The sequence below is a fragment of the Belonocnema kinseyi genome, chromosome 2 (assembly GCF_010883055.1).
Source record: "Belonocnema kinseyi isolate 2016_QV_RU_SX_M_011 chromosome 2, B_treatae_v1, whole genome shotgun sequence".
NCBI classification, from domain to species: Eukaryota; Metazoa; Arthropoda; class Insecta; order Hymenoptera; family Cynipidae; genus Belonocnema; species Belonocnema kinseyi.
Window position 1 is genome coordinate 26680493 of NC_046658.1, and position 16086 is coordinate 26696578.

Sequence of the window (16086 nt, forward strand, 5' to 3'; positions counted from 1 at the left end):
AAATTAAAATTCGAAAATTTTTTCTAAAGCCTCCAGGGGACTTCGTTTTCGCACGAAAAAATTTTATGTGCCCTTATTGCATCCGGACCCACAATTGTGAACAATGGCTCAACAAATTTAAGGGGGGTGGAGTGCGAGCTGTATTCTCATCAATTCGTCATCCACAGAGCAACATTGTGGAAAGAATCCATAGAGAATTGTCAAGATTTTTCAGAACTCTTATCAAAGAACGACACAAATCTTGGTGGATCTGGATAAGAATCATCGAAAACTGCATGAGTGAAACGCATCATGAAACGACAGAATTCAATCCTATTAAAATCCAGCTAAATAAAAAGCCAAAAAGAGAGTGGGAAAATTGGCTCAAACTGCCTCCATTAAACCCCAAAATTGGATATGAGAGGAAGATCCAAATGACCCATGAAAATATACTACGCAAAGCAAAAAAAAAGAACAGAGATATTTAATCGGACCTATAAAATTACTAAGTTAAAAGTTGGTGACATGGTTTTACTAAAAATGTTAAATAGATCCGACAAAGGGAATAAGATTTTGGCAAAATTTTTACAAATATATGATGAACTTTTCGAGATTAAAATGGAAGTAAAACCGGGCACGTACATCCTGTGGGATCCGGCAAACGAAGAGGACAAAGGGATGTACCATTCACAGGACTTAAATCGGTATACAAAAAAACAGAAGAGGATAACCTCCAAATTAGTTAGTTTATAAGAGCGTTAGCAAAGTAAGATAATAATGTAGAAAGATAAAATAATCCAAAAAAATTGAGAATTGCTCACGAATAAGAATAAGAACTACTATACTAAAAGAATTTTAAAAAAGAAAATAGAACGTAAGGCAATGAATCAAAATGGTGAATCATTTAGAAATTAGGAAATTGGATAATTAAGTTTGTTAAAAAAATAGGAAAAAGAAAAAGAGACATAACAGTTTGAATAAAAACAAAACAACAAAGAAAAAGAAAAAAAATTACTCAAAAATATACATTTAGACAATAGAAGAAAATTGATAAGAAAGAAAAATAAAAAGAATAATAAGTAGAAAAAAAATTAATTCTACCCTTGTCTAACTAAAAAAGAAAGAAAAAAACATCATAGAACTAAAAATAATTATTAAAAAATCAACAGTAAGAAAACAATTATAAATCTAGTAAGAAAACATGTGTATATAGAATAGAAAAATAAGAAAAACAAAAATATATTTGAAATTTCCTACGACAAACCTGTTATATGAAAGAAAACCACAATGGAAGAAAATAAATGCGAAAATTTGCAGTCTAGATTTGGCTCTCGATCAAACGAGATCTCGTGTCATAAATTTAAAAGCAAATAGTTGCGTGAAATTCAGAAAGAAGTGAATTGCAAAGACGAAAAGAAACGAAGACAATGAATAACCAATTACAGGTAATTAAAAGAGAGACTAACCATTGAAAAATTCTCAGATTCAAATAAATAAATTATAAATCCTGTAATAACTAAAAGCGTTGTCTTCTTGATAGAAAATGAAACAAATATAAAAAATGCTTTAAATAACCTTTGTCCCAAATATAATACAATAAAATAACAATAACCAATGAATTTTGCTACCAAACAAAAAAAAGAAACATCATGGGGAACAACTAACAATAACAAACTAATATAAAAGGCAATGTCAACATTGGGGTTTTTTTATTTTATGATTTTAGAAGCAAGAAACGGTAAAAAAATGGAACCCCCAAAAAGAAAGGAAATGAGCGATGTAGGAACGCAGGCCTACGAACGGATGCTAAAAGGAAGTCTGGTTTATCATAATCTCGTATAAAAAAATCCCAGCATGGCCGTAACAGCAATACACAACCGACCGAATGCTCAAAAACCAAAAATAAAAAGGTCCAACAAAATGCGCCAAACGAATAAATACGGGCAGGTTAAAAACCCCGGACAATTATACATCCCTAAAAAGAAAACAACATCAGCTGAAACCTCAGAAACCGGGATTTTTAAAAAACCATTGCTGTAGGAGGAAAATGAGGTAACCCTAGGAACCCGCACAGAAAAATTTTGCGAAGAGATAATGGCATACGTTAAAGAAATGAGTGACGAACTCAAAGAGGCCCACCGTCGAATGCGTGCCATCAGGGAGAGGCAGGAAATGGAAAATAAAGAAGAGCAAAAAAAGGAGGACGATGATGAACTATTGTATGGGAAATATATTAATAACTCGTTCTACCCATTTATTATGTTCCGCGAACTAAATAACAAGTACGATGTCAAAGACGTTGAAGACCCCGAATATTTCTAAAAAAAAAAGTGTAACCAACAACAAACTATTTTTCCCTCTTTGTGCATAAACAAAATCAGATTTTTGTTCGAATGAAAAAAAGGTTCTCCTGAATAAAAATGTTTTCTTTCTCGTGGCAGAAAAACAATCCTTCATTCAAAATAAACGAATGCCTTCAAGAATTTAATTTTCTATTCATTCGTTTAGGGGGGCACAGCTAACCCGCAATTTTTAAAAAATTTTGAAACTAACCTTTTTTTCATTATCTGCATCAATTTAGGGGGGCAAAAAGGTCCACATCATATATAACAGTTCACAACGTGTCACAGACTAGCTTATACAAAATAATTTCACAACTCATACATTTAATTTAAAACAGAAACTATTGGCATAAAACGGTAAATGCAAACGCATAAGCAAATTATTTTTATTAAACGAATGAATCTTTTAAAAATTTAAAACATTCCTTCATTTAGGGGGGTACTGAAATGGTTCAGTATATAAAATTAATTTATATTAGTAAAAATGATGCAAGGGCGGTTGAAACAGAGAATAATTACGCTCCTGCAATGACTTGCGAATTTCTGGGCGAATGGGTTATATAGGTATCATTTACCGCTGTGCGTAACAGGTGCCGATGCGTGTGCAACCAACTTAGGTAGAAGGGATGATCGAAGCCACGGCGTTGGGACCAGGCTGATAACCGAGGATCGAGGAGATTGTCAGTCGACACCAAGAATTAGCGAGAAGTAGCCGTTTGGTTTTCGACTCTCTCCTACGAGGAATTATTTCGAAGCTCACCGTGATTATAGATCACCACGAATCTAGGTAAGGAGGACAGGGATGGACTTAAGGGTGTTTTAAATATTATTGAACTAAAAAAAATCAATTATAAACTTTCATTCCATTTCCCTTAATTGCCAATTCGTCTCCGCTTTGATAGGCTGGAGCTATACTGGAAGGTTACCCGTTCATCCTTGCGCAGCCCATTCTTATGGGAACACAAGGATTCCAGTGTGCAAACCTTTGACTATTCCTGCAAAAACGGCGACTTGGTTCGGTTAAGGCGGAAGAGAACGCCCGTACACTCTGACAATTTTTGAAACTTACCCTGTATTGACAACTTGTTAATTGCAAGAACAAATGCAGCGAGGATAAACCAATTTATAAGAAATTATATTTGGAGTGCAATGGACATTAATGAGTTTTATTTCACAGAGTCATGAGCTTACGAATTAGTAAAATTCCCAAAATTGTTACATGACTTGTGTGAGGCAAAACGAGTAAATGGAATGAAAATTTATAATTTGAAATTTTGAAGAAAATTTTGAAAGCCTTTGAAAATTTTGGAAGATAAAACAAATGAGCGGATGCAAGCTCAAGCTTTGTTGCAATTTTCTTTAAAAAAAATTAATTTTTTAATATCGAAAGTTAATTATTCGAATTTTTGTTAAAAATGTAACCCTTATAAGTTTATGATTTAATTTTTTGTTTGTAAATTAACGTATTCTTTTTTGAAATTCGTTTTTTTGGTTATAACGTTAATCTTGGTCTTTAAGAACTTATCATTTTGGTTGAGGATGCAACTATTTTATCAAAAAATTGTCATTTTTAATTTGATAAAAATAGTTGATGATTGGTTTTTTTTAGGTGTTGAAAACTTGTTTTTATAACTGAAAATTTAATGATTCCACTTTTCAAAAATTTTCTGTTTCGTTAAGAATAAATAATTTTGTTAAAAAATTAGACTATTTATTTCAAATTAACTATTTATTTTAGAAATTCTTTTGTTTTAAGGAAAAATAATTTTTGTTTATCTTAAAAGTTTCATTACACTTATGGTTGAAAATGTGTCGCTTATAAGTTAAAAATTCAACTATTTAAAAGTAAATGATCTTTTTTGTTAAAAATTCATATTTTTGGTTAAAAATTAAACTATTCTTGAAAATATAACTATCTTGTTTTTGATAATTGGTTTTTTTATTCGAAAAAGTTCATTATTCCACTTTTGGTTAAAAACGTATCCCTTCCAAGTTTATCACACAACTACTTGGCCAATTAATATTTTTGTTCAGAATTTATATTTCTGACTTAAAATTAAACTATTTATTTGAAACTATTCTTTTGGGAATTCGTTCGTTTTTACGAAAAATAATTTTTCTTTATCTGTAAAGTTTATTGTTTCACTTTCGGTTGAAAATGTCTACCTTATAAGTTTATGATACAACTATTTAATCATAAATTAGGTTTCTTGTTGCAAATTACTCTTTTTGGTCATTAAATTAATATTTATTTTGAAAATTTCTTGATTTTGGTTAGTAATTTAAGTATTTGGTTAAAAATTCGTCATTTTTATTCGATTTTTTGTTGCTTTTTTATCCTTATCCCTGGTGGACCGAAGAAACCGAATGGAGCCTCTAAAAAGTACCTGTAAAGACCCCATTGGGTTCCTTTTTAAAAAACTCGAAAAAACAACCAAATTAACTTTTAATTTATTGAAATTCGGATTCTACGTTAAATTTTCTATACAAGGTCACGGAATAATCGCAATAGTTTTTTTTTTGCAACGGTAAAAAGTTAAAAAATATATAAGACTATAACACATGTTGACTCCTACACTTCGAAAGCATCGTCTGTAAGTAGCAGTCAATAGGCGTTATATGTCTTAAATTTTTTTAAGGTTTTTCCGTTGCAAAAAACTATTGCGATTATTCCGTGATGTATTAAGTGTGTGGTTGTTAATGAAATAAACATTGATATTGTATTATTTTAAAGAAACCCTGAGACGTTCCGAAAGACCTTCAATATATGGCAACCACACCTTAAGTTCTGTTTTATTGTAATTTTCATCTCATTTTTTATTTTTAGAGGAATTGTTATAAATTTAATGGATTCTTTCTTTGACAATTTTAGTTATTAATTGATTTGAAAATAAAATAAATAAAATGATTTGAGTCGTATGTAATTCAAATAACGTCCTCACAAAGAAATTTTTGTATGCCAATATATTCTTAAATTACTTCCAGGAATATTAATAATCAATCTAGATAAGCAATATATTTATTAACTTCTTTTTCAATAGTGAATTTAATTGAATTTTCCATACTGTTCAAAGTGTTAAGAAATTCATATATTTTGTCAGTAGGAATGGTAGCTAGGTTCACAGTGTGGATGATATTCAAATCACTGAATATATATAATTTTTCCATTTTTGGTTGAAAATGTATCCCCTATACGTTTATGACTCAAATATTTGGTCGTAAATTAAAATTTTTTTAACATTGGTCTTTTTGGTGAATTTTTTCAGCTCAAAAGTTTCATTCGGCTTTTTAAAATTCAACAATTTGTTTGGAAATTTTCTTCGTGGAACCTTAATTTTTTATTTGAAAAGATAATTATTCAAGTCGTGGTAGAAAATGTATCCCTCCTAAGTTTATGATTCAACTATTTTGTAGAAAATTCATGTATTATATTACAAATTTGTCCACTTCATTTTAACATTAATCTTGTTTGTTGAAAATGCATCATCTTTGTTAAGGATTTAATGATTTTCTCAACAATTCGTCATTTTTCATTGGATGCAACTGGTTGATAATTCTTTTTTTTTTAATTAGTTTTTAAGCTGAAAGTTTAACGATTCCCTTTTTTGTTGCAAAAATTATCTTTTTAAATTAAAAATTCAACTATTTGGTAGTAAATTTACATTTTCCTTAAGAATTTATATTTTTTGTTGCAAATGAAACTATTTATCTAAAATGTAACTATTTCTTTAGAATTTCGTTTATTTTTGTGGAATTTAAGTTTCTGTTTATCTGAAAAGTTAAGTATTCTATTTTTGGAGGAAAAATTATTTTTTTTTAGTTGAAAATTTATGTATTTTGTTGAAATTTTTTCTGTTTGTTTAAAATTTATCTTGTTTGGTAGAATAGTAATTTTTTAAGGTTAAAAATTAATTTCTCTTAGCTAAAAATAATCTTTTGGTACAAAATTCGTCTTTTCGGCTTCAAAATTTTACTTTTCGGTTCAAAATGCAACTACTTAATTTGTTGTGCCGGTAGCATTTGGTTATTTAATGTCTCGATAAGAAATAAAATTGTATTCCCGTATCTCAGCGGTGTCACGCGTTACAAAACCTTTGCGAACCCACTTCTATGTGACAATTTAAAACGTTAGAGCGAACCCTTAGAATGTCACGTCACATGTGGACGATCCGTCGTAAATCTCCGGTGTATATTATTCTCAACAAAAGTCATTTTGTTAATTTTTTATTCAGCGAACAGTTAAGTAACAATAAGCAATATGTTGCTCAAATAAGTTTTGAATTTTTTAAAAGTTATTCTCTGAATTTTTTACTTTTGGTGAAGAGTACGTATTGAGATCCTAGAAAAATATGATTAAGTCAGAATTAATTGACATGGAGTTAATTAAAAAAATTCAGAAGACCTAGTAGTCGAAATGAGATTTACAGTAAATTTTTAAAAATTGGAATTTGGTATTTAATAAGATACATTTTTTCACTTGTGATTTTTAATTAGTGTCTTCTTTTTTTGGCCTTTTTAGGCTTAGAAATACACCACAAAAAAATTTACAAGATCCAGGAGTCGAAATTGAAATTGCAGTAGTTTTTCAAAATTTTAAATTTGGTATTTAATATTCTTCTTCGCTTGCAATTTTATTATTTTCTTCAGCATGTCTAGAATTTGTAAGTATACATTTCAAAGAAGGTTCTCAAAGCACCTACGGCTTTGATAATTATTCTCATTACGATACTCGCGCTTCGCTCTCGATAATTCGTGTCCACTTGAAAAACTTCATCAAGATAATTTGTAAATCTTGTTAAAATCTACTAAAAATAACGTTTTAAACTTATGGATCACTTAAAAAATCAAAAATGCATATTTTTTTAAATGATCCAGCTTATGGAAATCTTTTCTAATTATAAAATTTCATGATAATAGTTTCGAAAAAAAAAATTTTACATTTAGTATAATGTGGATTGATATTTCTTAACCTATTAAAAAATTTTTTTTCCTTTTTTAAAAAAGATTCAAAATGTTAAAAAACATATAACTTTTTGAAGTTTTGAATGCTCTAAATTTTTAAATTTTGGTTGAAAATATCTGCTTAACGAACTTATCCTTTATTTTGGGAACCTTAAGAAGTGCATCAAAGGCTGACTTTATTGGAAAAATCCTCCAAAAGTTAGCGTGGCTACAGCATTCAGGTAACCATACATACAGACAGGCAGGCACAGGCGCGGATCCAGGGGGGGCGCGGCAGCTTGCCCCCCCCCCTCCCCTGTCCAGACTCGAATTTTTCAAATAAGATAATAAAGTTTATTATGTATAATACTGGAGAACGAATGTTCGCCTTGAATACGTTGATAGAGAAAACGTCGATACTCAGCGTGTATTTTTCAAATGTAGCGCCCATTTTATATTATGTAGTTACGTACAGATACTCTGGTAACGTATATCAATGTTACAATGTATTCCCAACACTGGTGCTGTCACTCTTGCGTCGTATCCACATTCGGCAAGAGAGCCAGACAGCCAATGTAGATTCCCAACCATGTAATTCTCGCACCCAATCGGGGTTTAAAATTCTCTCATGGATGTATGAGACATCATTTTATTGTGAATAACCATTTAAGTTGAACAGGGAGCGAACTCAGCTGATGGCGATATTTACGACGTTACGTTTTACAACAATCAATAATGGTAAATATTTTAGTTCTGTATTCTGTCTATGTTAAGGCTATTTTAGTTTTTTGAAGATAATTTGTTTCAAAGATTCTTAATTCTTGGCTTCGTTAAAAAAAGAAAGTGTATGCCGTTATGACACTAAAAGTTCAAGCTGATACCAAGAACTGAAGAAATGCGATAATCAACTAGCGATTGCATACATTAAAAAAAAGACTTAAAAATCGGAAAATTGTGCTTTTAAAAAATGTAAAAATGTCAGAATTATTTAACTATATATTATTTTAATTGATTCTTTAATGAAAAATTGTTAAGCTAACAAACATGAAATATGTATTATCATTCGAGAAGAAAGAAATTAGGAAATGACCGGGAATTATTTAAGACCGGGAAGTGATCGTGAATTTTTTCTTTGATCGGGAATTTTACAAGTTTTTAGAAGAAAAATCTATCCAATCACCTGAATATCAAGAATTTTATATCACAATATATATGATACAATTTAAAATAAGTTTGATTTCAACTTTTTTTAAATGCGAAGTGTAATTGTTAATTTTTCAATAATGAAATCATTAAGTTTACAATGTCTAATTGTAAAATTTTTTACCATGACAATTTTTAATTTTAGATTTTCATTTTTTAGGATACATTTTCCATTTAAAGAATTTTAAAGTGCAGTTTTGATGGCTTACTTAACAAAAGATTAAAAGCTTTGGCGATTGAAATTTTTTGACATAAAACGTTTTAAGTTGATCAACTGTAAATATAAATTCATTAATTATTTTAAAAATTGACCTGTAGTTCGTGTATTCGAAATTGAACAATAATTGAATAATTTTATGGGGCGATTCTAAAACAGTTAAAATTAAACAATTTACAGATTTTGACGTTAAAAATTGATCTATTTTAATTTAAAAGCCTTAGTCAACGTAAAACGTAAACTTCCAATTGTAACTTTATAAACATTCTGTTATTTCAGTATACGATATAACATTTTTAACCTTTTCAATTTAAACATTTTTAATTAAGAAAAAGAGCAATTTTTTAATAGTCAGCAGTGTTTGAATGTTTCTTTAAAATTGAATATTAAAAACTAAACAATTCGAAACTAAATTGATTGAAACAGAATGCCTTGCGTTAAAATTTCGGTGAACTAAACTCAAACTTAGAACGTCACAATGTTAATTGTATTGTTCTGTTAAAAAAAATTTTTATTTATGAGTAAAAATTTTGAATTTTGATGGGTGGATAACAAATATGAATGTATTCATTTAGACAAATGCGAGTAAGTTGAGGAATTAATTCTAATTTTGTTTATTAAATTGTGAACCTTTTAAGGATTATGAAAGTTTTAATATAGTAAAAAATTGTCTTAAGATTCTTGGTAAAATTCAAAATGATTTTTTTTATTTCGAAAAATTAATTTCAGCAGAATATTATGAATATTTCAAAACAATAGAAAATTTTAATAAATAACAATTTAATAGTTATTAATTTAAAAAAATTGTTATAAGTTTAAGAGATATTTAGAAGTTTCGAACAAGTTCAAAAATAAGTTGAAATTTTAAAGGATGTTAACAAATTTAAAACAAAATTTAGATTTTTTAAGATTTCAAACAAAAAATTTAGGTGCTTTTCAAGCGTTTTGAAAGATTTCAAAATATAAAAAAAAAATTATTTAGATTCCTTACAAAATTGACAATAATTTTTTATTTTCATAAATTAATTTCAAGAGAATATTTAAAAAGATTTTTAAAAATTTCCAAAACTATAAAAATAATAATGTAAAGATTTCAAAACATTTAAATGAAAATGTATATTTTTAAAGATTTAAATACAAAATTTGGTAGGATCTTAGGTATTTTAAAAGATTTCGAGATCATGAATTTTTTTTGGAGGTACCTGGAAATATTTAAAGTGATTTCTTAGTAAGAAAATATACTTTTATAAAATGTTTTAAAAGATAAAAGAAATTCTATGTATAAATAACAATTAAACAATTATTCATTTGCAACGACGCAAAATTAAAATAATTTAACTTCTAATTTAAAAAGTGTTCGATAGAAAATTTTAATATTTTTAACTTAAAATTGCTTGAAATGATATAATTTTTGAAAAATCATAAACTTGTTGATTTATTCTTCAATTTAAGACATTGCAAATGATAGCACTCATTTATAAATAATAAAAGTTTTGATTCGTTAAAACAATTTTCTCATACAAATAATTTTTTAAGAACAAGAAAAAATCTGCCTCAGCCCGGATTGGAATCAGGCGAAAAATAACTTTAAAATTATTATTAACCTCCCCCTTGAGAGTGGATGGTAATTATTGCGTGCCCCCCCCCCCCTCCGAAGCCCTTCTCTGGATCCGCGCCTGGACAGGCACCGATAAAATTTTATGATTTTCGGATTTTGTTAAGTACCGATACGTAAAGATGAGTTAAAAACCAAAGATCGAAAATTTGGACGATTACATTACACTCTCATGAATGAGAATGTAAAAAATTAATGAAAAATTACTTTAATTCTTATTTCGACTCCTAGGTCTTTTGTCTTTTTTTGTTTCGTATTTTTAAGCCTGAAAAAAATATTTATTCATTCAAAAAGCCCCCCCATGTGGAAAATTGTCATGGCGCTGTACTGTTTCTGTGCAGTTCGCCTTGAGTCTATATTGGCGCGGCACAGACTGACTGTACAGAGGCTAGACTGGGATGTAACGTTTGGGTCAACTAGTTCCTAGATATTATAGCCATGTAGATGCTGTATAACGTGCCTAGACATATCTAGTTAACCTACATAAAATCTAGATTCAACATTAAATATTGTTTTCTTAATTATTTAAAAAATTGGTATACATACATATTTAAATGACTCATATTTGTTTTTCTGTATTTGTTCGACTTCCTTTACACTCGAATCATCTTCGAAAACTATTTGTACCTTGTTTAAATCAATCTTTGTTTTGTTTTTCGCTCTTAAAGCGCGATGGCCATCCCAGTTGACAGCGTTTGTGATTACAGGTCCCAAAACTTTGAGAAATTCTTTTTCTGTTGAATTTTTCCCGTAATTTTTGAACCTCTTAGTTATTTTCTCTGAAATGTAAAAGAGTTGTTAAATTTTGAAGAGAGACGGATAATTGTAGAAGAATAGCTCAGAAAAATATTCTAAGTATCATATCAAGCATTTACTTATAAAATTCCGTGTCCTTAAAAATTAAATCTTTCTGCTCCGTTTTTTTCGCAGCATTATAGAGAATTATTACCTGTTGTGCGATATAATTCTTGAGAATATTCAAAAGCGTACGGGGTGATGAGCCATTCCTACCCATCAAATCATTTAAGGTTTGTGTGTGCAAAAAAGGAGTGTATGAAGTATTTGTACAATGTGGTCCATAAATCCGTAATTTCATATACTTACAAATTCGTATCTCAACGTTGAATTCGATTTCAGAAGATTTTCGAATGTCTGAAAATCCTCTGACTTCCTAAAGGGCAATGGCAAGTCGTATTTTTCAGAAAAACTGCGTGGAAGGTCAAGGTTAATACCACTGGCAATTAACATTGCTTCAATTCCACGTAGTTTTCGCTAAGTTTCTTTATTATCCAAATAAATAACGTGCAATGCCTTCATTATCTTCATGAAGATTAGTGCAGGATTTTCTCTAAAGGATTTTAAGTGCACATATTCTAACACTAATTGTTATTCAACACCGAATTAAAAAAACAAAGAATTATGTTAATAACAAGACTTTTATACCTATGGCTTCAGTTGCCATTCCTTCTCCAAATATATCGAGACCTTCGTTCCTGTTTGGTTGTTTCATATATATATTTGATTCTTTAACACTGTGTTTCTTATATCCTGCAAATAAAAATAAGTTTTAATATTACTGAACTTCAATAGAAAAAATTTATAATTAAATAAGTCCTGCAGAAAATAGAATTACCTGATATTTTTGATTCAGTACGTATAGGAAAAGGTTTTCGCTTTTTCGTAGATGGTTCCATGATATTGTTAAGTGGTGACGACGTTTCATGAGTTTCATCGGTTGACGAAAAAAGTAATAAACATTAGTTACAATATTAGATGTAGAAAGAATTTAATTCATTATTTTTTATAACTGATGAAAATTTTTATTCTTACCAATTTTTGCGATTTCTGGAAGGATTGTTGACGATAGTTTCCTGCTGACATTTCTTTTCTGCGATGAAATAGATTCATCGCTGTTTGAAAATCTGCCAGAACCTATAAAAACAAGAACAATGATGTCACAAATATCTTGAATAAATTAAATATTAAGCAAAATATTTTGTATGACCTACGAGAACTGTTTTTAATAGCAAATTATGTACTTTAAACAGCGTGCGTAATTTTTTTCGTTTTCGCACAGGAACATAAAAAGTTCAAATCCTATTCCTCTCAATCGACTTAGTGAAATTTAACGAATATAAATGTCTTAAAAAATGCACCAAAGAAATCTGTTCAAATGTGTGGATTTAAATCATTTTAACCTCTGAGAGGCAGAGTTGAATTGGTTAGAATTAAAATTTCAGAGCCTACATTTTGCATGAAGGAATTAAAACAACTTATTGCACATATTTTGTAAACTAATTAGAGGGAATTAAATAAAATCAAAATATGACCACTTCTGAGGAATAAAAAATATGTCTGTAAGGTGTGTTAGAAGAATTAAATATAGTGAAAACACGTTCTCTTTGGGAGAATAGGAAACCGTGTGACGATCGCTATGGAAATAGAAGTGAATAAGTTTAGGGGGTATCTTATTCTTATTGTGCAATTTTAGGCAGATGAAAAAATCACGCAATCAAAATAATAGAATAATCTTCACTTTTGGGCTGAATTTTCTTTTTATTGCGCGATTTTTCCATCTGTTTAAATTTCCACGATAAGAATAAGATACCTGCTAAACTTATTCACTTCTATTTCCATAGCGACCGCCACAAAGTTTTCTATTCTCCCAAAGAGAACGAGAGAACGTGTTTTCAATATATGTAATTCCTTCTAATTATACCGGTAATGCACTTCACAGATGTATTTTTTATTCTTTAGAACTAGTCATATTTTGATTTGATTTTATTCCTTCTAATAAGTTCACAAAATATGTGTAATAAGTTATTTTAATTCCTTCATGCGGAATGTAAATTCTTAAATTTTAATTCTCACCAATTCAACTCTGCCTCTCTAGAGTTAAAATTATTCAAATTCACACATGTGCATAGATTTCATTGTTGCATTTTTTAAGACGTTTAAATAAATGATTAAAATATAAATAAATATAAATTTGAATATTTTTCGAATTTATAAGTTATAAAAAGATTTAATAATGAAAAATAGGTTAAATGAATGGTTTCGTTAAATTGTACTAAGTCGATTAAGAGGAATAGGATTTGTACTTTTTCTGTTACCCTCGGGGGATTTTTAGACGGAGGAAAAATCGCGTATTCATACGAATACAAATTCTTAATTTTTCTGAATTCAACGCTTCACAGAAAAACGCTGGTGTTAAATTTGTTGCAGCTCAAATTTCATTGGGCTCCCAATGATCATTTGAGAGAGTTTTCAAGTCTCAGATGTATTCCTCTGAACGTAGGTGCCCATGTGGGCATCTAGGGAAAGGGCGTACCAGTCACTTAGAATAATATTATAACTTCCTAATGCAACTTCCAAAAGTTAGGTTAATCATGCCCGTCGACATTTAAACTAAAGCCGGGATGTATAGAAAAAGTCATAACCGTCTACATATACAATAAGGTATTTTCACTTCAATCGATAGCTCACTTCACTTTGTTAAATACTAAAGGCATAACAATTGACCAAATGCATGGGAATCGATTAATTTTTGCTCTATTTTTCTAATATCTTCGTAGAAAGTAATTTTTCTGTATAAGTGCAATTGAAAAATAGTTTTTCTTTTTTAGGGACTATTCAATGCAATAATAAAATGATAATAATTTTCATTCATGTGTGCGTTAGGGTTGAGCGCTGGTTGCCTACCCTTTGAAGCGCGATTCAAAATTACATTGAAAAACAATTCTTGTAATTTAAATAAATAATTATTAAAATATACACAAGAATGTATACAAATTGTGTAACTTTTGAATTCAAACAAAAAAAAATTTATAACACATATATTTGATGAATAACAGTTTATTTTTATTGAATTTGAAAGACTGACTAATATTTTTCAAAATATTTAATTTGAAAAGAAATTTCTTGGAAAAGTGATTGAAAATAATTAATCATACTTTTTCAATCGAAAAGAACAATATTCTCAGCTGAAATTATTTTTAGAAAAATTCAAATATTATCATTATTAAATGTTACAATTAACTTCTATACATCAAGCTGCAGAAACAGTATATGGTTTTTCAACAAATATATCTATTACAAAATGTTTTGTGAGCTATAAGTCAGTTTCTGGAGTTCAATGAAAATAAACTATTATTTATAAAATATGTGTTATACACTTTTTTATTGTCTAAAATCAAAATTTACAGAATTTGAATACATTCTTGTATTTAAATTACAAGAATTTTTTTTCAATTTAATTTTGAATCGCGCGCCAAGTGTGGCCAACCAGCGTTCAGCCCAAACGCAAGCGCAGTAGCTCAGGGTGCCAACATTGGCATCATTGGTCCACAGTACAAACCGGAAAAATAAATCAAATCAGCTTGCAGGAAAAAGTTGGGATATGTAAGCCTCAAATAGGTATTTTCACTTCAACCATCAGTTAACTTTACTTTGTTAAAAGCTGAGGGGGAAAAAATGGATCAAATGCATGGAACAAAACTTTATTTCTGTAATATATTTGTAATTAATAATCATAATTATTATTTTATTATTTCAATAAATAGTAATTAAAAAATAAGAACTATTTTTTAATACATTTTTATAGAAAAAATTACCTTTTACGAAGATATTAGCAAAATAGGGAAAAAATGAACTGAATCCCATACACATGGTCCCTTATTTTCCTCTCAGAAATCTACGAAGTGAAGTTAGCTGTTTATTGAAGTGAAAATACCTAATAGGCTTTTATCTTATCAGTTTAAATGTTCCCGCCGCTATATTTGAAACATTGCAATGTTTCACGAAACTCCCAACGTTTCATGAAACTTTTGATCAGGCTAAAGTTTCATGCAAATTTACATCTCTACTCATCGCGAAAAACAAATTTCTGTTTTTATTATACAATTGTATTTACCTTATCTTTCATATATGACACTAGCCACTGCAAGATTAGATATTTAAGATACATTTAAACTTCCGCAGAAAATCTAGTGGAAATTTGTTCGAACCACCATGCATCAATTTCGATGCAGACGGTCACGACTTAGTTTGTACATCCCGGCTTTGGTGGTTTGAATGTCATATAGTAGGTTTTGACTAACCTAACATTTGGATATTATATCACGCCAAGTACTATTTTTATTGCAAGACTATTTAGTCGCTGGTAAATGGGAGGAAATTAAAAGTTAGGTAATTATTATTATAACTTACCTGCTTATTAACATCTGTTTCACTCAAATAACGACCGACAAAATCATCTTGACAGGTGACTTACAGTTTGTAGACGACACTTCACGTTGCACTGGATGAGAAAAAACAGTGTCTAAATGATGCTTTTCCCCTAGAATCTCCGAATGAACCTGTGTGGTTCAAATTTGTTGCAACTCTATTGAACACCGATTTCGGTGTACATTGGAGGATCGGAGATTTTCTGTCTTGTTACCCGGATTAGCGGGTTATATAACAGAAGAAAATCATTTTTAATGAATTTCAATTTCACTAATGCCATTCAATATTCTTACAATTACTTAAAAGGTTTTCTTCGTCGATGTCGAAATTTCCCAAGGGTTTCGATACAGTAAAAATGTCTTCTTCCTTTTGTGAACTCACCTGCAGGATTGGAGCTCGGTACCACTGTTTGGTAATTTCTGCCTTTTATGCTCCTGTATTTTCGGTATCAATTGTGTAAGCATATTCCTGTGCTTTCAGGTTATTAAGCCTGACTTTCGCTTCGTCCAAGGTTTCTATAACCAAATTTTTATAAAATAGTTTAGCCTTTGTCAGATGTTAAA

At 29.5% G+C, this 16086-nt stretch overlaps 1 protein-coding gene across 1 annotated transcript in view; it reads right to left on the reverse strand.

Annotated features, from left to right (window-relative positions):
• LOC117182607 overlaps positions 1-15530 on the reverse strand; it is a 65042-nt gene extending 49512 nt beyond the window's left edge. Inside the window, exons 1-5 of the mRNA XM_033375706.1 lie at positions 15506-15530; positions 12128-12229; positions 11931-11970; positions 11741-11845; positions 10844-11076 (exon numbers count right to left, since the gene is read on the reverse strand). Of these exons, the coding sequence (XP_033231597.1) occupies positions 10844-11076; positions 11741-11845; positions 11931-11970; positions 12128-12205 (456 nt within the window). The 5' untranslated portion in view covers positions 12206-12229; positions 15506-15530. The remainder of the gene's footprint in view (positions 1-10843; positions 11077-11740; positions 11846-11930; positions 11971-12127; positions 12230-15505) is intronic.
• Positions 15531-16086: the final 556 nt, after the last annotated feature.